A 22,868-nucleotide genomic window follows, 5' to 3' on the forward strand; every position below is an offset into this window, starting at 1 on the left:
CTCTAACGTGCCGTGAGGACCCTCTGCAACCGCCCCGAAAACGCCCCGAAAACGCCCTGGAAGGTTTCGAGCTGCAGGGTCCCTCCCACCATCATCCCCCGAAACATCCACTTCTTTGGGGCCCGTCGCCGGTGATCGCCCAGACCTGGATGACGCCTGGGCATCTCATTGCATCTCGCTTTCGGTGGGTGTCCCGGCTTGGCACGGGACTGGTTCAACGTCGAGACCGGCATGGAGCGAGAGTTCTGGGGACGGCAAGCTCTAGGCGGCAAGCTCTAGATGGATGGGAAGCTTCAGATGACAATCTTTAGACGGCAAGCTTTAGAACAGGGCAGAGACAGACTGTGATGCGACACCGACGACGACACCTACAACCACCATCACCAAGAGCAGCCACGATACCTAATTAGCATAGCTCAGCTTCGTGATTATGGCACCACCTCCCTCCCGTTCGCCAAAAGCACCCTGCATCACACGCCCCCAGAGGTTGCGATTGATAAGATGAAAAGATGCCGTGGGACCACACACGCTCGTCGCCTACCGCGGGGCTCGACTGAGGTGTTGCAAGCTAGCCACGGCGCAACAGCTTGAACATCTTTTCCACCTCTGGAAACCGTATCGAAGCTACTCGTGTAGGTACCTACCCAGGCATTAATGGCGCGTGGCGTTGAAGTTCTCGACTCTTGACTCTTGACTCTTGACTGACTCTCTTCTCTCTCTCTCGGCTTTCACCTCGTACGCCGGCATCGCGCTCCCCCCCCCCCCCCCCCTGCACACCCTTCAGCTCCCACTCCCACCTCAGCTATAACTCCAAGTAGCTATTCGCACTAGAATGAACCATGACCTGGAACATGGGGGCTCCATCGGGCGCTTTCCTCGGCATGGCTTCTTTTTTATCAATCAAATCTGCAAAGTAACCGGTACATCTGAAGTGCAAAATCCATGTACACCAGCCCGCCTTCGTGACTTGTTGGCCGCCGGACCATCGCTCTTCTCGCTTCATCGTCCCACCTTGTTCTGTCCCGTGCTGTCCAGTCCTGTCCCATCCCTCCATCTCATTCTCGCTCTCGCCCTACCTGATCCTCGGTTTTCCATAGGCGAAGAGAGAGGCTGGCTACCGGTCTACAGAAATCCCCTGCCCGCTAGCTCGTTGCTCGCCACCATCTTTTAGTTCCGCCTCCTTCATCCCGCTCCTCTCAGTCTTATCTGATCCGGCCTTCTCCCATCTTGTTTTTGTCCTCCCATTCTCCCATCTGTGTTGATGAGGTCGACGTAGCTCTGCCTTGCTCTGCTCAGCTTTGCTTTGCTCTCCCTGACGTCCCCCGCCCTTCAATTGCACCTCAACGCCATGCTCCCGAGCTTCCTGCCCTGCGTGGCAGCCTCGCTGCTCGCACTCCCACAGCTCGTCGCCGCCGCCACCGTCACATATGACTTCAAAATCGGCTGGGTTCGAGCCAACCCAGACGGAGCATTTGAACGTCCAGTCATTGGAATAAACGGGAAATGGCCCATCGAAGTAGGCGCCTACTTGAATTTGCTGCTCTCCATTGCATTGCGACTGACAGCTTCTGCAGACCATCGAGGCCAATGTTGGTGATCAAGTCATTATCCATGCCCACAACAACCTGGGCAACCAATCCACCTCGTTGCACTTCCACGGCCTCTACATGAATGGCACCAACCACATGGATGGCCCTGCTGGAGTCACCCAGTGCCCAATTGCTCCGGGCTCTTCCTTCACTTACAACTTCACCGTAAGCCGACCTTGATACTACGCCGAGTTTCGAGGTTTCAGCCGTTCTGACTCTCTCATCTAGATCACCCAGCCTGGCACATACTGGTATCACTCCCACACCAGCGCGCAGTACCCCGACGGTCTGCGCGGTCCTCTGATCATCCATGACAAGGACTTCCCTTATAAAGACAAGGTCGACGAGGAGCTGGTCCTGACCCTCTCCGACTGGTACCACGACGAGATGACCTACCTCATCCACAAGCTCTTCATGGTCAAGTCTAACCCCTCTGGTGCCGAACCTGTGCCTAAGAATGCCCTCATGAACGAGACCATGAACCACACTATCTCTATCAAACCGGACACCACCTACCTGTTCCGCGTTATTAATATGGGAGCCTTTGCTGGCCAATATCTCTGGTTCGAGGACCACACTATGCGCATTGTTGAAGTTGATGGTATCTATACGAAGGAAGCTGAGGCCGACATGATCTACATCTCTGCTGCTCAGCGAGTTAGTTTCCTCCTGACTACCAAGAAGTCCACGTCCAAGAACTTCCCCATTGTCGCCAGCATGGACACTGTAAGTGACCAAAACATACTCCATTCAATGCGCTGGGCAATATTAATAATTCACTCCAGACCCTCTTCGACGTCCTCCCCGATGACCTCAACTACAACTCCACCGGCTGGCTCGTCTACGATGACAGCAAGGACCTCCCTGCGGCCGCCACCGTGGACAGCCTAGACCCATTCGACGACATGACGCTGGTTCCCTACGACAAGATGGAGCTTCTTGGCGAGCCCGATCGCATCGTTGAGCTCGACGTCATGATGGACAACCTCCACGACGGCCAGAATTATGCCTTCTTCAATAACATCACCTACAGGCCCGCCGATGTCCCCACGCTGTACACAGCCCTCTCTGCTGGCGACGACGCCACCAACCCAGCCGTCTACGGAACCTACACCCACTCCTTTGTCTTGAAGAAGGACGAAATCGTCCAGCTCGTTGTCAACAACCTTGACTCTGGCCGCCATCCCTTCCATCTCCACGGCCACGCCTTCCAGGCCGTCTACCGCTCCGAGGAGGAGGCCGGCATCTGGGAGGATTCCGGCATCACCGAGAAGGATCTCCCCAGCACCCCCATGCGCCGCGACACCCTCGTCATCTATCCCAATGGCAACATTGTCCTGCGCTTCAAGGCCGACAACCCAGGTTTGTGGAGCCAGTCCTATCCCGCTGCCCCTTGTTCATTGCTAACCAACCGCCCCTCACTCTAGGTATCTGGCTGTTCCATTGCCATATCGAGTGGCATGTCGTCTCTGGTCTCATCGCCACCTTCGTCGAGAACCCGCTTGAGCTACAGAAGACGCTCACGATCCCCGACAACCATCTTGAGGCATGCAAAGCCGCCGGTGTGGCCACCACGGGCAACGCTGCCGGCAACACAAAGGACTACCTCGATCTCACCGGCGAGAACGTCCCCCCGCCTAGACTCCCTGCTGGGTTCGTAACATCCCTCAACTCCTTTCCACATCCTTGACGCATGGCGCTGACCCTTTTGTTTTGCAGTTTTACTCCCCGCGGAATTGTTGCCCTTGTCTTCAGTTGCGTCGCTGGTATTCTCGGTGTCTGCGTCGTCGCTTGGTACGGCATGGCCACCGTTGTGGACGACGGTCCCGGCCTCCTTGGCCGTGGAATCATTGATACCGACTCCGGTCCTGAGACTCAGGAGCAGACCCAAACTGGCCAGAATGAGACTGTCACTACGACAGATGGCACTGGTACGAATGCAGCGCGATTGTAAGGGAAACATGTGAACGAGGGAGATGTGACGGGATAAGGAATGTCGCTAGGATGAAAAGGACGGCTCTGGATTTATTATCTGGAGCTCATCATGATTAGTTTGGTCCTCTAATAATAATATTTTGTTTGTAACTTTACCACATTTGATTTCATCATATCCTAATTAAGCCTCCGTGTGAGCTGCTAAAAGGCATAAGAAGTTTTGTTCAATTCCAGCGAGTGTCCGACATCCGTCGTCTACAATTAAATAAGATATAGACAAAAGAACCAAAGCTATGTTGTACACTGAAGTCTAAGTCACCCGCTAAATCCGATGAAAGATTTCCATGATTAATAACCCTCCATCCCAGTACATCCTTCTCCATTATCCGGGGATGTCGCCATCAACCAGTTGCGGTTATTTTCATCATCTCCCCTACCCTACCCATAGAGTTCGCCCCTTTGCGCCGTTCCATGCAGCCAGGGGATCCAAATCCACCCAAACAAAGTCCCTAGTTGTTGCGTCCTGTCGAAGAAGGGACTTGGTCGAAAATTGGTTTAAATTAAAATTGGCAATTTTGCATGCCTTCAACCTGCCACTGAGGTGTAGCTTCGAGGAATATGACCGAGATAGGGGTCACTGAACTGTGGCTGCCTCACTTCCTGAATGCTGCGAATTGTGAAGCATGTTGCCTATGGATCAAGCAAATCCGGGGCATTTAAGCCTTCTTGGGCTTAGGCCTGGGAAGACCCTGCGCCTTGCGAGCCTTAATGTCGACATCGGCAAGGCCTTTGCTGGCGTTGATGAGCTGGACAACGTTGATGATCTGCTTGCCAAACATGATGGGGAAGCTAATTCCAGCAATGACCCAGGGCCAGAAAGAATCCATCTTGTTGGCACGGGCGAGTTCGAGAGCAGCGGCGCTGAAGGGGTCAGGGAAAATTTGTCGCAGAATCGAGGTGTTGACCTGAACACCAGGCTGGAGAGCCTCCCCGCTGGTTTTCTCGACCGTCTTGATCAGGTGGGGAGACAGGAGAGGGGATGAGAAGGAGAGAAGGTAGAGAGCGATAAAGAAGACCTCGTTCAGGGCGCAGAAAACGAAAAGGACGATCTACACGTTGTTAGATACCCGCGGGGACGCTCGAAAGGAATCAGACGTACCTTGTTGGTGTAGTACAAGTTCAGGACGAAGCTCTTGCTCTTGTCGATGTTCTTGTGGCTCGAATCCGAACCCGAAACGACGAGAGTGGCATACATGTGCATGTAGTGGCTGGCCAGGTCGAGGGCAATCAGGCCCTGGAAGATGATGGCCCAGCGGGGAAAGGCAGACGACAAGAAGACGAGGAGGCATGCAGTGGTGCAGCGATCGGTCACCATGTCGAGAACAGCGCCGAAGCGAGTGGATTGCTCAAAGACACGGGCGACATAGCCGTCGAGGGCGTCGAGAAGGCATGAGACGCTGTAGAGGACAGTGCACGTGCGTGGGTGGAGGGGCATGTAGTAGAGGGACGCGATGGCGAGAACGATTCGGAAGTAGCCTGGGGACACATGTCATTAGCGAATGCAAACGGCGCAATGAAGATACGGTTGAGGCATACCGATGATATTTGGCCAGAAGAGGAAGATGTTCTCGCGTTCGTCGTCGCCCGAGGCATCCGAGGCGTGGTGCGCGGTGCCGTTGCCGTTGAGCTTCATGTCGTGCTCTTCATCGGACGAAACTGGCGTGTCGCGGGCCTTGGAGGCCTGTCTTCTGGTCTGTCGCTGAGGCATATTGCACGAGGACTGAGGGGTCGTGGATGGTGTTCAGGTGTCGCGATAGCTAATCAGTCTTATCATGGACCTCTGGCTGAGATAGTCGCGAGCTGTCAGCGTAGGGTCAGGGGCTCGGTGGTGGCTGCTAGGGTGTCGTTTAGACGGAGGTAGAGGCGGCGAGGCGAGAGAAGGAGTGAAGGCGTCGGGCGAGAGGGAAGAAAGGGAACAACACGTGGGATGCGAAGGAGCGGATAAGAAGGAAGAAAAGGGACGGGGAGAAGCAGCTGAGTGTGCGCAATGTGGAGGCGGAGGTGGTGGGTTAAAGTTCCGAGATGACGCTGGCCTTGAGAGTGAGCGATAGCTGGACAGCAGGAGCCTGGCTTGCTGAGCGCGCCTGCCCTTTCGCATTTCTATTGCGTGGTGCCTCCGCCAAGAATGGCAGGGGCATCGCGCTCGGTAGAATCGGGACGACTAGCGGCCCGCCTCAGGGAGTTGGCCTGTGTGAGTTATGGGGTGTCCAGGTGCGAATTGTCACTGGAGCAGCACGCTGTCAGCGGAAATTTGGGACCCGGTCTACTCTTCACCCCTTGGATTGGGGCAAATTGTCAACCAGGATCACCGCGGGACGACTCCACTCGGGAGGCTGATTTTGTTCCAAATGCCAGCATGCACCTGGAGGCGCCACGTACGATTGGGACATGGCACACGATGGATGCTGGGAGATGACTGGGAATGGGCACGGAGTACGCGGACAGATGTGTGTACGTCGTTAGTGTAGATTGATTGAGCAATGAACTGGTGCACACTAATACCGTGGACTTGGCGTCAATACGTTCAAGCTAACCCACCTGCCGAGTCCAGTCGATCGCAGAGATAAAGCGACCACAGCTTGATTGATAGGCATTAGCGGCCGCCGAGCAAGATAACAGACCATCTACCTCCCTTTCAGTTGATCTCGGGCAACTTGCGTCTGAGAATGGGGGCGATATCGACTCACGAGACCAACATAACCTCGGTGTCCCGGATGGATCTAAGCGTTGTTCGCGGCCTTCTACGAGAAGCATGTGTTTCCAAGTTGCACAGAAAGTTGGCCCATTAAGTCACCAGCTTAATCACCCTGTATGGAAACAACACCACACCACGCCATGAACCCCTTCTCTCCATTGCTTCCATTTTTGTGTCCGTCTCGTGGACTGCTACGGGGGACCAACAGTCCGGTCCACACGGCAGGATGAAAGTCTTCTTATCCCAGGTGATGGTCGTAGCAAGGGCAGGATGGTGGTGGAAACGTCGGGTTTTTGTTTTCAGTGACGTTGCCTGAAGCACTATATTCAAATTCCCCATCTCTTTTCATCCTCGCCTATTGTAAGCTAGATTGCGCGTTGAAGATGTATTTTCGTATTCCCTGTCTAAGCTGATGTGATCCATCTGCAGCTCAGGCCGACGTCACTGCGGCAGGGCTGTCCAGACCAATCCCCTGCTAGGCTTCCTTCTGTCCCTTGCCACCCAATCACCGTCAACTCCGATATCTCCGCGTGCAGACTTCATCCAAAGGCTACGACACTTTCACAACCAAGAACGGCGCAAAGCTGGCCAGTTCTCAGTCCCAAACTGGTCCACGGTTCATCGATCAATTACCCCATTATGTAAAGAGTCCCCACCTTTGTCTTTCGAGAAGTTCCACAAACACACGGCAGTTATGGTCACCGAACGTCAGCTTGGCGACGGCCAAGACGTTCGTGCTCAGCCCCCAAGAAAGAGGCGGCGGATCGTGATATCTTGCACAGAGTGTCATCGGCGGAAACAAAAGGTTCGTGAGGCGGAATGCACCCGCGTTAAATAGCCCTGTGCATACCAAGGTTGCTTGCTGATTTCCATCCCTCCAGTGTGATCGCGAGCTGCCATGTCAGAACTGCAGGTCAAGGAACAAGGCATGCACCTACGAGACCTCCGCTCCAACAGCTCGGGAGCATCAACAACCTCAGGAGCAGCAGGTCAGGAATCATCCGGTAACATCCTCAGAGGGTTCTCCTGGCGGCGAAAGTCACGAGCCTTTTTCGACCAGGGCTGCAGATTGGGGCTACGGCCAAAATGACGTCTCGACTATGGGCTTCCTTAAGCAGATTGAGACGGCTAACGGGGATATTCTCTCCTCCGCCAGTGCTAAACCCTCTACTCACAACTCACTTGGCGATGATTTCACGCTGAGGGAAAAGTACAAGAGCCTCATTCGTCAACTGCCAGCTAAGATCTACATCGACAAACTCGTCGAGATTTATATGCGCGGCCTCAACTGGCAGTACTCCTCCATTGACCCCGACGTTTTCCGCCAGCAACTCGATAAGTGGACCAATCTCCCATTTGCAGTTTTGTCGACCACTGGACCGCGAGGACTTTCGCCGGACCTCAGGGTGTTTCCCGCGGTGCTATTCCAGATGATCGCTTCGGCGCTGCTGCTACTACCAGAGCGGCCGGACCCGGTATTTGATTCACTCAAGTACATGGGAAGCATGAAGTTTGAGGACTTGGCGGCCGAGTACAGTGACACGGGGGCGGCCATCGTCGACCTCCTCGGAAAGAAACATATGTCACTGGAAACCGTCCAGGCGCAGTTCTTGAGGGCAACGTTCTTCAAGTATACAGCTAGAGTTACCGAGGCGGTAAGTTGGGCCTCATGAGCTGAAAGCTCTCGTTAACTTTTATCAGTGGCATACAATTTCTGTGGCGATACGTGACGCCCAAGACTTAGGAATGCACCGGGATAACTTCGACCCCGAACCCAAAGACTCAAGTGTGGAGAGCATCCTTGAGAATCAGTGGTTGATTCAACGGCGGAGGAAGATGTACACTCTCCTTGCCATCTGGTAAGCTCCCCGTCGATAGCGATACTCGTCCAATTGTGTTAAGACCTTCTAACGTAACTGGTAGGGACATCAATTGTGCTCTTATCCTTGGACGCCCAGGAACTGTGGATTGGAATCAAGTACTACCTACGCCCCCTATCGACGCACCAATACCAACGTGTCGCTCCAAGACGCCGGTGGTTCCTCGTGGTGAGACAGAACGGCCGACACCAATTACGCGGATCCTCTGGAATGTCCAGCTCTCCAAGCCTTTACAGGCCATCCGGAACCTAGAAAATGATATACCTGGGCCTAAGGACTTCGACAAAGTCGATAAGCTTCATCAGAGTATTCTAGACCTCCACGACAAGATCCCCTCTGCGTTCCGACTGGATGAACCTGACACACAATGGGACGACGAGCCAGACATGCATTGGCTCCAGGCGTCTAGATTTTACTTTGCTCAGTTGCACCAGTTCGGACTGATGGCGCTACATCGGTCATATGTCTTTCACCGGAAGGGGAGCCGGGCGGAGGCGATTCAGGCCAGTCTGCGAATGCTCGAGATCCAGAAGATGACGTATCAAGGCCTGCCTCCCGATACATGGAGAAAGTGAGTCATTGTGAACTAAGATCCGTAAACGTGAAGGATTTAGTTTTACTAACTTCGGCTCGTAGTTACTTGCTCTTCTTTGGGAGTTTTGATGCCATCGTGTTGATTGCGTCAATCTACATATTATTTCCGCACGAGCACCCCGAGCTTACGGGGAGCGTTTTACAGCATTTCCAGTGGACGATTGAGCGGTTTTCGGCAATGCAGGAGCGTAATCCTTTAGCAAGGGCTGCGCAAGGAGTGCTCAGAGCCATAGTGGCGCGGTTCAAAACGGCCATTTCTAATCCCGCAGACAGCGGAAGCTCCCACACGCCCTCGACTGGCATGAAGCCCGGTACCGACAGCAGCGTATCAATCACTACGGATTCTACGCCGGAAACCTTTTCGTTGGAATCGAGAGGCACGTTTGGGTACGCCCAGGCTCCGTCGTCAAACATGGCAGCGGGGATGATGCCGTCGGCAGACAATCTGGCGATGCTGGCACCAATGTTTCCCACGGGAGACCTCATCTACAATGATCTAAACGCAGTACAAGACGACATGGCTCCGCCACCAGCAATGGGAGGGGAGATGGAGGGCGCAGTCGGGACGGGGACAGACAATGATTTCGGGTGGCTCTTCGGAGGGGACTTGGATGACACTGTGTGGCAGATGTTGAACCAGTACCAACAAGCGGGGGACATGGATGGGCGAGTGGGAGTACTCTGAGGCTGGATTGAGGCTGGAATGAGGCAGCGCTTGGAGCACTGGGCTCGGATGCAACAACTCGCTCCAATGGGTGAATGATGACTGCCTGCATGTGCTTGGCCTCAGCAAATAGTCGGCGGTAGCGAGTCGGGCAGCCAGCGAAGCTGTGCAAGGTGATGTAACCAAGCAACGCCAAATGACGGCCGTCGCGCTGTTGTGGCTGGCGGTGGTTGGTGGCAGCGGGAGGGTGAGAGAGAAACGGTCACACTCGTCACTTCGTGTCCATCTGTTACGGAGCTCACGCCCGATCATCCTGGCAAAGAAAGAGCCGACAGCCCTGCCGCCGTGTTGATGTGCGTCGTTTGAGATATTTCGCATCAATGATGGAAGCCAAGCCCAGACGGGTCGAGGCACGGTCGAGACGAGCCTGGCGCCATGAGGCCGCTGAGTGGCTCTGCTGAGACGCTTCCCCAGGGCTAGCGACAGGGAGCTTGGCGCCGAGGCCGCTGAGACTGCTTGAGACAACAGGGGCTGTGGGGGACGAACCACAGCGGCGGAGGGGCCCGAGGCGCATTGCTGGCGTTGGCACCCAGCGAAACCACCCGGCATCATTATCATCTGATGTTGGGAGACGTACGCAGAGAGCGTGTCGCTTTTGTCACTTCTGTCGCTTCTGCCTGTGCTCCCCGCGCCGATCGGCATGAGAAAGACAGAGGGTTCATGTTTGGGACTCAACACGTGCCCAACTGCCGTCAGGCATCTACAAGTGTTTACGTGGTTCTCTGTACTACGTACTCATATGCAAGCATTAGAAAGGTCCCATAGCCTCAGGCCCATGGCCCTGACGCGACTATTTTTGTCTCTCCCTGGCCCTTCCCCTTGCCACGAGAAATCCAGTGCTTCTAGTCTAGATTGAAATCCATGCTGCTGCTGAAAACGGACTGGTGGATCCAGGGATCTTTCTTTTTCTTTTAATTGAGACGATCATCAATTTTAGAGCGCCAAGCCAGCAGGCCATGCTGCATGTATTGCGGATGTACTGCGCAAGCGCCCAGGTTTGCTTCACATCTCCCCATGTCATTCAACCGGCTTGTTTTAATTCTCAGAAGACGTATTTTAGTTTTTAATTTTAGTCTTTTAAAATTATGTTTTGCCAATCCTCACATCGCGCCGCTTGTCTTGCATAAAAAGTGAGGCCTTTCCGTGTCACTGAATGCAAGAGTCCGTTGCCCATTGCCGTGTCTGATTCACAGATTCCCGCCAATTGATTGATCCACTCAGCAGGCCGTGGAACGTCGGCACTTGGAAATTGGTACCTGGAAGATACCTCGTGTAACTAACCCCTGGTCCGCCTCGAAAGAGGGACTAAAAAAAAAAGACGAGAGAAAAAAAAGCTGGAGACTCACCGACACGACGAGAAAGAGACCCTTGTTTTACATGCTCGGCTTCGCATGTCTTGCACTCCCACCGTTTGACACATACTCTTCTCTCCATAGGTACACTTCCTGCACGCAGTTATTTTGTGCGTTCGTGGCTGAAAACATCAAGCACAGTGCAGCGCCGGGCTTTCTCCGGATACGGACGACTCTTTCTCTCTCTCTTGGTCAGCCCGTCTTGAGGCTTTCCCCTCCCAGCAGGCAGAGAGCGCTCTTTTGTTGTGTTCTCAAGCTTGAAAGGGTTCTTTTGCGCCCACGAGATTTTGGCAGGGAACCAGCGCCAGCGCCAACGCCACCTAAGCAACGCCGCCCGCAGATTACACTGGACTGGAACTGGACGCAACCAAATAACCCCCCCCCCCCCCCCCCCGGGCGCCATCGGCCTGGACTGGACCTAAACCTGCACCTACACCTACTGCACCTAAACCTGGAACCTGAACCTGAATCTCCCCAGGCGTCGCTCCAAGCAAACGCGGCGCGTGTTATATTGCCTTCCCGCCTCGCCGCCGACTGGTTCCTCTGGTTCTCTATCCTACCCTTCTTATTCATCATCTCCGACGAGGTTTTGCTTGATTAAGCTATCCAGGAGCACGCCGCCCGCCCACCCACGCATTCCACGGCGCTCGACGCACACGCATCCGCACCACCACGCACCACCACGAACCACACTTAGCTTTGATCCCCAACTTAGTTGGCCCCCATCATGACGGCCAACTTCGTGGACTTGATCCAGCGCTATCGAGCGCTGCAAGTGTACCAGGATAGCAGCAGCGAATTGATCAAGGTACGTTTGCAGGCTTCACGCTTCCTTTCTGTTTCCGGCTTCATAAACATGCGCCGCTCGCACACGCCCACTCCCGCAGCCACACACCCACACCCACACGCCCGGACGGCATGTTGGTCTGTCCGCGGCTCCTTCCCAGCTCCATGTCTTGCCCTTGTCTCTCCATATTGTCCATCTTGTCTCTATCTCTCTCTATCCATGTCCATCCATCGACGTCGATGCCTCGCGATCCATGGCAATGTCAGCTGCTAACATGACCCGCTCGCCACCTTCCAGGATATTCTAGTCTACGCTCAAGATGTCGAGACCGGCCTTCGACAAGAAAACGTGCGCCTAAACGAGCGCCTGCGCGATACCGAGCTCGACCTAGAAGATGCAACGACGTCAAGACGAGAGCTCCAGCAGCGCATTCAGAAATACGAATCTCAGATTCAATACATGACGAACCAGAATGACGGTCTGAAGTTAGACATTGATGGTCTGAAGGTAGACTTGGGTCTTTATCCTGCCCTGTTGGCATCAGAAGACTAAGCGTACCAGAACCGTAACCCCTACGTCTTGATCTTGATAGATGGCGATGGCCTCCTGGTACGTTCTCGTCGTTGCAGCTCAGGCTACCAGCTGTCTGACTGACCGATTTCCAAAACAGTTTGAGGAACATTTGATCAAAGATCGAGTGGAGGGTGGCAAAAGGGCCGCCTATGCCCTCCGGGCCGCAGTAGCTAAGCATGTTGGCGAGCGCGCCGGTGAGCTGGAGATTGTGGCCCGAGTAGTCGCCAACGTCACAGGCCTAGGCAAGGCCATGGTCCGCGATCTCTCCGTGGATACCTCAAACGACTTCAAGGACTTTACGTTAGGATTTACTCAGGCCAAGGCCTCGTTTGACTTTATTGACGTCGGCTACGGCAAGGAACGAGCCGACTCCAAAATCAAAGGTGTGTACCAAGGAAGCTATTCTGAGATGGCTGTTATCCAATCACCCACCTGTCGACGGTGCCCGAGCATGAGGGGAATTGGAATGCTGACGCAGAATTGTAGAAACCACCCGATGGCATTTGCAGAACCACAACTGTAAACAGATCCTCTTGGGTATTTCGCACGATGCCGGGTATGCACCCTTCTTGGACGAGATCCTGACGGATGAGGCTTCCCGTCAGAGAGTCTCAGTGCTCGAGGGCTACCCAACAGTGCGTGAGCTCAAGGAGACCAATGTCAACATTGAAAGATTTAGCAGCGACCTGTTTCGCCAAAACAAGCTTGTGGATAGATCGACAACAATATCGCTCCCTAAACCCGCGGTGATGAATCCGGCCCCAGGTATGTTAACGCCCGCCGCGAGCAACGCTTCCCTATCCCCGCCGCTCGCCTCGGCGACCACGGCGACTACGGCCACCCCGGCGACCACTGCCGCTTCGACTCCGGCGGCCAGCTCGTCCTCTTATGCCAACGTCATGGCTACCGCCAGCCCACCGCCTCGAATGGTCATCCCCCTAGCACCGAAACCCGCAAAGAAGGCAGCCCCGGTCCCGCCCGCGGCACCAGCGTGGAGCCCTGGCCCGCGAGGCCTTGACGAATCAATCTCGGTGGGCCAGCAAGTGATGGAGGGTATAAAACGACGCAAGGAACAGAACAAACTGTGCAACAACCATTATCTCCGTGGCCCGTGTACCAAGATCGACACTTGCTGTTTCGTACACAACTACAAGCCCACACGTGAAGAAATCCGCGCATTGGCGATGCTATCTCGACTCAACCCGTGCACACGGGGCCAGGACTGCGAAGTGGAGGACTGCATTTACGGCCACCATGTAAGTCGATGTTAATGCATGTAGTTACGTCCTGGCAGCTTTGCTAACAAGAATTACAGTGCCCTAGTTTCCGGGACGGTGTGTGCGGCCACCCGTATTGCAGGTTCCCGGTAGATGCTCATCCGCCGGGAACCAAATTTAAGAACTCCCTAATTCGCGAGAACTAATCGTGGAGCGGGACACCCAAACGTCCAATGACCTCCTTGAACATTTTAAAACATAGCTTTAGTATAGGTGGTTGCATTTTTGTAAGAGTCGAGCGGGTTTGCCTTGCCTCGAGACTGGGACCACGTCTCCATCTTGGAGGAGAGGAGGAGAGGAGGCAGAGCGCGTTAGAGATCTGAGGGTGCAAGTGGTGGTTTCGCTAACAGAAGAGAATTGGCTGGTCATCTATGACAGACATGAGAGGAGATGACATGCGAGGAGGATCAAATTGAGCTGATCTAAGGGCGTTGGCGAATATCGAGGGGAGTAGGAAGTCGTCCGTGTTGCGTGGTTGATTTATTATGGTTGGGACGATCAAAGTCCCACGCCAATCCATTCATTACTCAGGCTCGGTCGGCCAGACGTCGACCAGGCGTCGACCAGGCGTCGACCAGGGGAGCTGAAAAATAGCTCGCTTGTAATTGATTTCTTGACTGCCAACTCGATGTGAGCGGCTCTCGATGCGTCCATGATGGCTGTATTGGATCTGATGCATAAATATATATGGCATCATCTAGTTAAGATGGGTTGACATACCCCACAATTTGACAGATTCCTGCCAACCCCCACCACCCTCCACCTTCCATCCTATTGTGCCAACCCACCAACCCCACCATCCTCACGGGAAATCCAATACCTGGCCCGTCCCATCTTGAGCCTCACTCAAGCCAACCCTCCACCTTGACTTCACCTCAATCTCCTTCCATTCGACGACCTCACTGCCGCCCTCGTGTTTCGACCTCTGCCACGAAACATACGCCCGCAATCCAAGACCGCCCTGCCTCGCCTCCTCCACCCACATCATCATGTCCCACCCACGGATAGAGGAGGTCTCGGACAGCGACCTCTCCGACCCCGAGGAGGCTGACATTGATGACTTTGACGAGGCCGACATCATGCGCCGCATCCCGGATCCCGTCGCTATTGCCAAGGCCGTGTCCACTCCAACTCCCTCCGCCGCGTCCCACATCCTCAACCCGGCCAGCATGCCCCAGACGTCAACTCTCCCGCCCGCCGTCGACCGCACCGCCTACGCCGACTTCCAGTGCCTCTACCCCGTCTACTTTGACGCCGCACGCTCCCGCGCTGAGGGCCGCCGCGTGCCCGCCTCGCTCGCCGTCAAGGATCCGCTCGCCCGCGAGATCGCAAACGCCTGCTCGCGCCTGCGCCTGCCCACGCTCTTCGAGCCGGAAAAGGTGCACCCCAAGGACTGGGCCAACCCGGGCCGCGTCAAGGTCGGCCTGAAGAAGACGCCCGGCACACTGATCAACAACAAGCATCACCTGTACCGCCTCGTCGCCGAGCACCTGCGCGAGAACCCGACGACGGTCGACAGCCCCGGCCTGCGCGTCCGCATGGGCGGCCAGCTGCAGCCCGACCCGTCCAAGCCCTACCCCAAGCCCGCCGTGCCCCGCGGCTGGAAGATGGGCGAGCTGGTGCCCTACCTCAGCGCTGCCATGACCGGCGGCGGCGTCTCCGAGAACCTCTTCAAGGACATGATGAAGGAGATGCAGGGCGGCGCCGACCCCATGGCCGCGCTCATGGGCGCCCAGGCCGGCGGTGGTGCCGAGGAGACCAGCAGCGGAGGCGGCGGCGGCGGCAAGAAGAAGAAGGAGAAGAAGGGCAAGGCCCGGGCATAGGGAACTCTAGGATTAGGACGTTGATAATGTTACATGGGTGCTGTTGTTCATTCACACATGCAAATATCAGCACCCAAGGTGGAAACATCGTGACGCATTTCCGGCATCGGGCATGAAAGGGTTCTGGAACCAAGAGATACCATGGATCGGGCATGACCACTCACGGGGGAAGCACAGGGAGACGTTGAATTAAGAAATTTAACAAAAAGAGCCCCCATCTGCGGAGGGTATTTTGACAAGCTTTGTTCTGCTGCGGATTGATACTGTTCGCTTTCGTGCAACAAACGACATCTACTTAGGTAGGGGAAGGAAGTGAAAAGAGAACAAACAAGCACCATAAGTACAAGTCGACCAAAATGGGGTATGTGTAGCTACTACGCTCGCTGCGCTTGGTCTTCGCCCGTGTCTTTCCATCATCATACAGCCTGCACCCGGCGACCCTGAAGAGCCTCCCACTCGCGCGATCCAACAATCTGCACATCCCGGCCGCTCCCCGGCACCACCTTTCCGTCTACGCCGGCCAGTCTGATGCGGAGGCGCGCCGCCGCTGCTGCAGCCGGGTTGCTGCGACCGGTGGCCTTGCGCCGGTCTGCGCCGGCCTGGTGACGCAGCACGTCGACCTTCTGGAGGACCGAGTCCTTCCAGCCAGCCCAGGCAGCGTAGTCCTCGGCCTGCTTCGCGGCGTGGTACTGTGGCGTGGAGCGGGCGGGCTTCCAGGCGAGCTTGTCCAGCGGCATCGAGGAGTAGTCGTAGACCGAGGCTGAGGAAGCCATCTTGAGGAGCTCGCCAAGGACATCCTTGCCCTCAGTGGCGATGAGAGCCTTGCGCTGCTCCGTGATATTGACAGGCTTCTTGAGCGGCTCGGCGAGCCAGTCGTAGTTGTGCTGCTCCAATGTTCGCGCCCGGCGGTTGTCCTCGCGGAGGTACCGCACCGCCGACTGCAGGCTCTCGATGTCGTCCTTGAGGGCGTCCATCTCCCGTGCCGTGGCGACAGCGCGCTCCTGGCCAGCCTTGGCTCCGGCCTGGTCCGCACCGTCGGCAAAGGCACGGCTGTCGCTGGCAACCTTCTTCCACTTGTCGCGCTCCGACTCGAGCGTCTTGAGCTCACGGTCTTGCTTCTCGATATCCTCCTTGAGGCTGCCAATCTGCTGGCCCGTGGCCTCCAGCTGGCTCTGGAGTTCGGTGATGCGCTCAATGTTGGCCTGGGCATCCCGCATCCTGGACTCGAGCGTCTCAATCTTGAGAACAGCCGTGCTGAGATGCTCATCGCGCTGAGCAATCGCGCGGCGAGCCTCACTATGCTCCTCCTTAACGCGACGGAGCTCGTCTTCCGCGTCGATGGGGACAGTCTTGAGGGCCTTGAGTTCCCGGGATCGCATCTTCCAAGGCGCTGGGTTAACGTCGAACTCTTGGGTCTGGTCGAGATCCGTGGCCAGCGAAGCCAGGTCGGTGATTTGAGTTGTAAGGGCTCGTAGTTTGGAAAGATAGGTAGAGAAGAGGTCGGATTCGTTCAACGAGCTGGTGGCAAGAACAGACTTCTGGATCGCGTTGGCCACCTCACCAAAATTGAAGGGCTCGGTTCTGCTCTCGTCCGAGGTGAGAAGATCGTGCAAGCCAAGACCAATTTGTCGTGCCAAGTGTGCAAGCTCCTGTGTCGCATTGCCACATTGCTCGAATGCATCCATGGTCTCCGGCAGCAACGAGAGAGACCGAGTCCTAAGGTCTTCAAGCGCACGCACAGCCTTGCCGGCGATGACCTTGGTGCCCCTAGTCTGGGTAATAACCAGGTCCGTCTTCTTCACAAAGTGCTGCGCGAGCTCTTCCTCCTCGCCCTCGCAAGGAACCACTCGCTGCACGAGACCTCGCAGAGTGTTGAATGTGGACGCCGCTGAGTCAAGGTGACTCTGCATAACCAACATCCTCATATACACATCATCAGCGTAGTTGGACAAGTCGCCTGAGATGTGAACCTCGGCGAGATGAGACAGCAACGCGATGGTGCGCTGGAGTTCGTCTGCGCACTTCTTCTCCTTGAGCTCATCTCGGCGCAAGCCGTCGATCCATACATTCAATGCACGCTCGACTGGCTCAAGCTCATGCAGTGCATTCTGGTACTTAGAGAATTGCTCGATTGAGCAATGGCTCATGTCGTTGACGAAGCGGTCGCACATGTTGGATACCCAGACAAGCTTGTCCACAGCGTCGCATCCAGCAAAGACGTCGTCTTCATGTCCAGGATGGGGCTGTCCGTTGATTCGCTCTCGGATGAAGCCATTCAGGAGGGTTGCCTTGAAAGCCAGCCGGCGGAAGCGAAGCAGAGCAAGAACGGAGTCCTGATCTTCCTTGTAGGTGTCGGGCAAGAACAGCTTGACAATGTCAAGATGCTGCTCTGCTTCCTGAGCCTCCAGTCGTCGCAGCTCAAGGTCAATCGTCTTGACCTGCGCCTTGGAAGCCGAGATTTGAAGCTTCATGTTAAGATCCATCATGGCACGCGACCGGTCGTTGAGCTTCTCCGACTCTCCCTCAGTGACAGCCTGAGATGCCCTCATGTCGTCCAGGTCGCTCTGCAGGCTCGTCACGAGTTCACGGAATCTTGACAGAGTATATTCCATGTCCTCGAGTGTCTCCTCTTGTTGGCCAGCTCGTCGAACTTGCTCCGTGATGACAGCGTCCTTGAAGTCGAGGTCCTCCTGCATTTCCTTCTCATGCTGAACGTGGTTGATTTCAAGCTCGTCGTTGATTTCCTTCAGGCTCTCGAGGTCGTCAATAACGGCCTTCAGCTCTTCAATCTGTTCAGCCATGCTCATATTCCGCTCTGTGAGGTCCTCAATCATGTCCTCGGCCCCGAGTGCGTTGTCGAGTTGCTGACGGAGATCTTCGACAGCCGTTTCCGATTGCTCCAGCTTCTCTTTGGCGGCAGTGTACTCCTCTTTGATGGCATTGAACTCCTTCAGCTCATCCTCCAGTCCTTTGATCTCGTCCTTGAGTTCCTCTTCCGTCTCTTGTGTCAAGTCCCGCAGTCGCAAGAGCGCCTCTCGTAACCGCTCGTTTGTGCGTTCCATCTGCAGCCATCCAGTGCTAGCCCGTTCCTCGGGGGACATACCCTTGCTGTATTCTTCGTTCTCCTCTCTGAGAATCTCAACTTCCAGATCCAACTCTGTTGTCTTTTCCTGTAGTGCTTCAAGCTCAACCTTGAGAACTTCGGCAGTCTCCTCGGCCATTTCACGGTCCAGAGTGGCCAGTTCCAATGCAGTATCGTGCTCAGCTTGGATCTCCTCGATTGACTCCAGCCTTTGCTCGGCCTCCTTCAGCATTTTTCGAAGTTCGTTATTCTCTTGCTGCTGAGGTTGGTATTTCAGCTGGAGCTTCTGGATGATGCCTTCGAATTTGTCCCTCTCCCCTTGAACCTTCTCAAGCTGCTTGACTTTGTCCCGGTCTTCCGTTCGTTTCCGTTCCAGCACTTTTAGTTTCGCTTTTAGGTCCTCGATCTCTCGGCTCGCGGCTGTACTTCCGGTGGTGCGAGTGGTGGTGGGCGCAGCGGGCTTCTTCGCAGCTGGCGTGGCTGAACGCGATGGAGGGCCAGCTGTGAGTCTCTCCAACGCCTTCGTCCTTGCGAGAACAGGGCTTCTTGGTTGAGGTGATAGGATCTCGTTCTCGTCCTTATCAGATGAGCCGGGACCACCGCCTGAATCCGCTGAAGGTCGTCTGGAGACGGATTCCGGCCGGGGCGCTGACCGTGGCCCACTCAGAGACATGCGGCCACTTGCAGTTCGAGTCATTGTCGTGCCTGATCTCGATGCTACTGATGACGTTGAGGCCTGTCGTGTGCGAGAAGCTGGTGCAGCTGGGGGGCCCATGGACGTCCGGACACTCGAACTTGGGCGAGTTTTGGAGCCAGCAGATGGTACACGGACATTGGAGGGTGTTCCTGTTCGAGAAACAGTAGCACTTGGGGGTCCACTGAGCTGTTTCGTAGGCGATTTCGTAGGAGACTATTCAGGAGTTAGCATGAACTCAGGTTGCGAGACAAAGAGTTGCCCCTTACTCTTGCTATGCTCGTCGGGCGCGCTCTAGGCACCGGACTCGGGCTCGGCGCATTCAAACTCTTCCGCCTGTTCAATGCCGTATCCCCTGCACTCGACGTCCTGCCACCCGCGGGATTGAAGCTCGACGGTCGAGCGGGCTTCCTCGCCGCTGCAGGCCTCGGTGTCGGGGCCTGGGCAAGGATTGTGGCCATCATGGGCTTCACAAACATGCCATAGCCCGTGGGACAATCGAAGTATCGCTCGCCCTGGACACTGCCATCGTTCTTCCCCGTCTTCTCGTCGAGCTCAATGCCCACCCACTCGCCGACTTGGAAGTGGGTAGGGCCCGCGAAGCGGACGGTGCCTTTGCGGCCATCGGAGAGCTGGACCGTCTGGCCAGGCTTGAAATCCGGCATTATGAGCAACGGTCGAGGTCGTAGGGCATCGTGCCGACGTCGGCAGTTGGGATAAAGATGGTATTTGTGGCGGTCGCGGTTTGTCGTGGTTGTCTTTGTTGGCGGATGAAGCGTTGTGTCCCCTGTGATCTGAGCTTAGCTCCTGAGCCCCATCGGTAGTGCTGTTGTCTTGACCCCGTCAACGCGTTCCCTTTTCGGATAAACGCGACGGCGGCACTGGCTCCCTCTAGCTCCAGGCTGTCATCCCGTCAATTAGCTGGGGGCGGGGGCGCTGAATCCCTTAATTATTAGGTACCGTGCTCGGCGCTCCTGCAGTGCAACGAGTGGGGACTGAAGCGGCTCTTTGAGCCTCATATCCAAGGCAAATATGGACAAGGTGCAACTCACGACGACGCGTTTCCGTCAATGCGACAATCATTTACCTTCAAGACAGCCTTTTGGGGATCAGAATGCCACCAATTCTCTTCTTTATTCATGAAATTTCTAGTACCTATCTGGAAATCTTGGAAGAGTCATGATTCCCAACCCTTCATATTGCGTCTTCCTCCACCCCTGTCATCCAGAGCCATCAAAGTCATCCAAGTCATCAATCATCCATCCACTCCGAACCACAGCCAGGTATCATACCCAATTCCATGATATTGATATATGTGTGTCTCATTTCGGCATATGAAGCATTATCCAATGTCAGGTTTGCCTTAAAACTCCCATCTTCACTGTCGCCAGATCCTCAAATACAAAAAGCAATTTCGCCAACGTCCGAACGTACTGTACATGATAGCATGAGCTCCCCAACGCCTCCCTGGTTAGTTTCTCGTTCCAATCGTCATCACGTCTTGCCAAATCCCTCGTTATATGACCCTCCTCGGAGCCATTCGACAACCTCGAAAGCGACTCTGCGCTCTGTAGCTTCGTCCAGGTCGCTTCCAACCGGCACCCGGACAACCATCAACCCTGGACGCTTCTGAACATGGACGGCTCCATGCTTGGCAATCTCATCCTCTACGCTGGGCTTGACATAAACCACCATATCCGGGCCTATGACCCCTCGCCATAGAGTCGCCATCCACTGCCAGTGGTCAACCGGGGCATATGCATCGGCAATTGGCGTGGTGCAAGCGAACACGTCTGACAGTGTCAGACTGAATCCTTCCTTGAGCAGCGCCACGGGGATGTTCGATGCCGGGTTTCCAAGAGACTCTGCCGGGGAATTCGACTCTCCAGAGCCTCGCCGGGGAATGTCGCCAGCATCATTATTCTTCGGTCCAATAATGTGCTTGACAATTTCTCGTGACTTCTCATGCCAGCGCAACATTGTCCGAAAGTACGACATAAAGAAGCTCTGCGATTCCGACGATGCCCCCTCTGGGTCGGAATGGGGCTCATCGCCGTGCAGCTCCTGAGTCGAGTGATTCGTCCACGTCTTCACGTTATACTGGTCGCATGCCAGGAGAGCTTTTTCGACAGCCTGTCCGACTTGTTGGACCATTTTGGACTTGGGCCCTTCAACTGCAATGACGGCCCCACGGGTCTCAACTCCAGGGCTCCCGGGTCTGGGCGGAGCCAGGGGCTGACTGATTCTAGCTAGCACTGCCAGCTTTCGAGTGAAAGGAATGGACATGACCATGGCCTCAACGCTTCTAGCTTGAGGGTCGCGTGTGTTCGGTCCGCCAAGGCCAGCGACAGGTGTTCCGATTTGCCGGATATCGACCTCTCCCGCTACCGACGGAGACATTGGAACCGATGTCTGTAGAGGGGGGAGGCGGAGCGACTCGTCAAATGAGTGGTGCCGGCCGGCGTGATGGCCCTGCTCAGGCCATGGCCCCGACATAGATGGTCGCGGAGGAGGAGGCATAGGACCAGACTTGGATCTCGGCAGGTTGCCTGGCTCGGGGAAGGGAGCAGCTGCGTAGTGCCGCATGGCGCCTGACGGACCTCCCATGGAACTCGTACGCGTTACTTGCCCTGGCGTCATACCCGGCGATGACACCGAATGATAGCTCCCGCTGTTGAAACGACGCCTTTTCATTTCTGGCGACTCGAGTTCATATTCATCCACCTCATAGGGGCTCTGCCGTTGGGGAGGATATCGCAGTCGAGCTGGAGGCATGCTGCCGGTGCTTTCCCGGTGGGCCATTTCGGGCTCGTCCCCTCTGGCGGTAGGGCCGTATGGGTTCATTGTTGGCTTTGCTGCCGTTGGGGTAGAAAACGATGCGGAGGGCGTTCGGGGGGTCGCGATGGAGCGCCCGTTGCACTTTGGACAACGTCCCCCGTCGTCGGCGGGAGACGACCCTGGCCGGTTCGCCTGGGCACGAGAACCGCGTCGGGGCTGGTATCGGTAATCAGGATATTGACGTTGATGGCGTTGTTTCTCCTCGTCGGCCAAGCCCTTCCAATTGTTTTTGATTTCGTCAGACTCCTCCTTCCACTGCTCCCCAATGATTTTGGAAATCTCGGGGTTAGAAAGGTTGGGGTTCTGCGCAACAACTTGAGCCTGGTGATGCTGACGATAGAGGATGAAGGCTGCAATAGTGTCAGTCCTGGAAGCATAGTTTGGAGAGCTGCTGTCGCGACATCAAAGGTCGCTCAAATCGAGCTGTTTGGGTCTTCACGACGCATGAGGCGGGGGCACCGATAACGACCACGACAAAAACAATAACAACAAAGAATATTCTGGACTCACCGTTTCGAGGCCTAGGGATCTTGGGAGCGGGGGTGCAGAGACAGATGTGATCTCGGGGGCTGTCCTTATTCATGTTGGTAGGTGTATTGAGCCTGAGGTGCTCGAACCTGGCATAATTGGCTTCGGCCGTGTTGATGGAAGCAGCACGTTTTCGAGCAAGGTCGACGGTGCGAGGACTTGGAGAGTCGGGCGTGTCGGTCGCGGCTCGAAAGGCCCTGGGCCCGTCATGGTCGTCGAGCTCCATGGGAGAGGAGTGGGCCGGGGTTATTGCCTTGGGGGGCGCAACCAAGGAGATGACCTGTGTCATTTTGAACGGCGGGCAAACGAATTCAAAAGCGAATCGACAGGGGCGAACGCCAACTTACACTACACCCCGGTCGGTGTGCAGAGTAGGCTATCGACGGGAGTGATAAGTGCGAGTGGAGGGAAAAAGAAAGAGCTTGGGTGGGCGTGGA

The 22,868-nt window shown here is 55.6% G+C and overlaps 8 protein-coding genes across 8 annotated transcripts; 5 read left to right on the plus strand and 3 right to left on the minus strand.

Annotated features, from left to right (window-relative positions):
* Window positions 1-1,348: 1,348 nt before the first annotated feature.
* On the plus strand, window positions 1,349-3,543 carry BGZ61DRAFT_493415 (Cupredoxin; the record flags this gene model as incomplete). Its single annotated transcript, XM_046250647.1, has 6 exons — window positions 1,349-1,516; window positions 1,575-1,754; window positions 1,818-2,315; window positions 2,375-2,951; window positions 3,017-3,242; window positions 3,309-3,543. The coding sequence occupies 6 exons, from the start codon at window positions 1,349-1,351 to the stop codon at window positions 3,541-3,543; spliced, it is 1,884 nt and encodes a 627-aa protein (XP_046105513.1).
* Window positions 3,544-4,240: 697 nt separating this feature from the next.
* Window positions 4,241-5,292, minus strand: BGZ61DRAFT_531774 (CDP-alcohol phosphatidyltransferase-domain-containing protein; the record flags this gene model as incomplete). Its single annotated transcript, XM_046253769.1, has 3 exons — window positions 4,241-4,633; window positions 4,684-5,060; window positions 5,121-5,292. The coding sequence occupies 3 exons, from the start codon at window positions 5,290-5,292 to the stop codon at window positions 4,241-4,243; spliced, it is 942 nt and encodes a 313-aa protein (XP_046105514.1).
* Window positions 5,293-6,973: 1,681 nt separating this feature from the next.
* Window positions 6,974-9,438, plus strand: BGZ61DRAFT_493416 (uncharacterized protein; the record flags this gene model as incomplete). Its single annotated transcript, XM_046250648.1, has 5 exons — window positions 6,974-7,084; window positions 7,161-7,934; window positions 7,981-8,138; window positions 8,203-8,730; window positions 8,796-9,438. The coding sequence occupies 5 exons, from the start codon at window positions 6,974-6,976 to the stop codon at window positions 9,436-9,438; spliced, it is 2,214 nt and encodes a 737-aa protein (XP_046105515.1).
* A 1,294-nt stretch (window positions 9,439-10,732) lies between these two features.
* Window positions 10,733-11,643, plus strand: BGZ61DRAFT_224454 (uncharacterized protein). The gene has a single exon (XM_046238147.1). The coding sequence runs from the start codon at window positions 10,855-10,857 to the stop codon at window positions 11,428-11,430; it is 576 nt and encodes a 191-aa protein (XP_046105516.1). The 5' UTR covers window positions 10,733-10,854; the 3' UTR covers window positions 11,431-11,643.
* On the plus strand, window positions 11,395-13,711 carry BGZ61DRAFT_224404 (uncharacterized protein). The gene is made up of 6 exons (XM_046238146.1): window positions 11,395-11,637; window positions 11,914-12,123; window positions 12,178-12,225; window positions 12,287-12,572; window positions 12,676-13,445; window positions 13,505-13,711. The coding sequence occupies exons 1-6, from the start codon at window positions 11,557-11,559 to the stop codon at window positions 13,610-13,612; spliced, it is 1,503 nt and encodes a 500-aa protein (XP_046105517.1). The 5' UTR covers window positions 11,395-11,556; the 3' UTR covers window positions 13,613-13,711.
* Window positions 13,712-14,455: 744 nt separating this feature from the next.
* BGZ61DRAFT_531777 (signal recognition particle, SRP19 subunit) lies at window positions 14,456-15,289 on the plus strand (the record flags this gene model as incomplete). Its single annotated transcript, XM_046253770.1, has 1 exon — window positions 14,456-15,289. One exon carries the CDS (start codon window positions 14,456-14,458, stop codon window positions 15,287-15,289), a length of 834 nt encoding a protein of 277 aa, XP_046105518.1.
* A 416-nt stretch (window positions 15,290-15,705) lies between these two features.
* On the minus strand, window positions 15,706-19,730 carry BGZ61DRAFT_350393 (dynein associated protein-domain-containing protein; the record flags this gene model as incomplete). Its single annotated transcript, XM_046240223.1, has 2 exons — window positions 15,706-19,281; window positions 19,335-19,730. The coding sequence occupies 2 exons, from the start codon at window positions 19,728-19,730 to the stop codon at window positions 15,706-15,708; spliced, it is 3,972 nt and encodes a 1,323-aa protein (XP_046105519.1).
* Window positions 19,731-20,559: 829 nt separating this feature from the next.
* Window positions 20,560-22,720, minus strand: BGZ61DRAFT_531779 (uncharacterized protein; the record flags this gene model as incomplete). Its single annotated transcript, XM_046253771.1, has 2 exons — window positions 20,560-22,253; window positions 22,414-22,720. 2 exons carry the CDS (start codon window positions 22,718-22,720, stop codon window positions 20,560-20,562), a joined length of 2,001 nt encoding a protein of 666 aa, XP_046105520.1.
* Between the last annotated feature and the right edge of the window lie 148 nt (window positions 22,721-22,868).

The sequence above is a fragment of the Ilyonectria robusta genome (genome assembly GCF_021365365.1).
Source record: "Ilyonectria robusta strain PMI_751 chromosome Unknown BGZ61scaffold_8, whole genome shotgun sequence".
Taxonomy (NCBI): domain Eukaryota; kingdom Fungi; phylum Ascomycota; class Sordariomycetes; order Hypocreales; family Nectriaceae; genus Ilyonectria; species Ilyonectria robusta.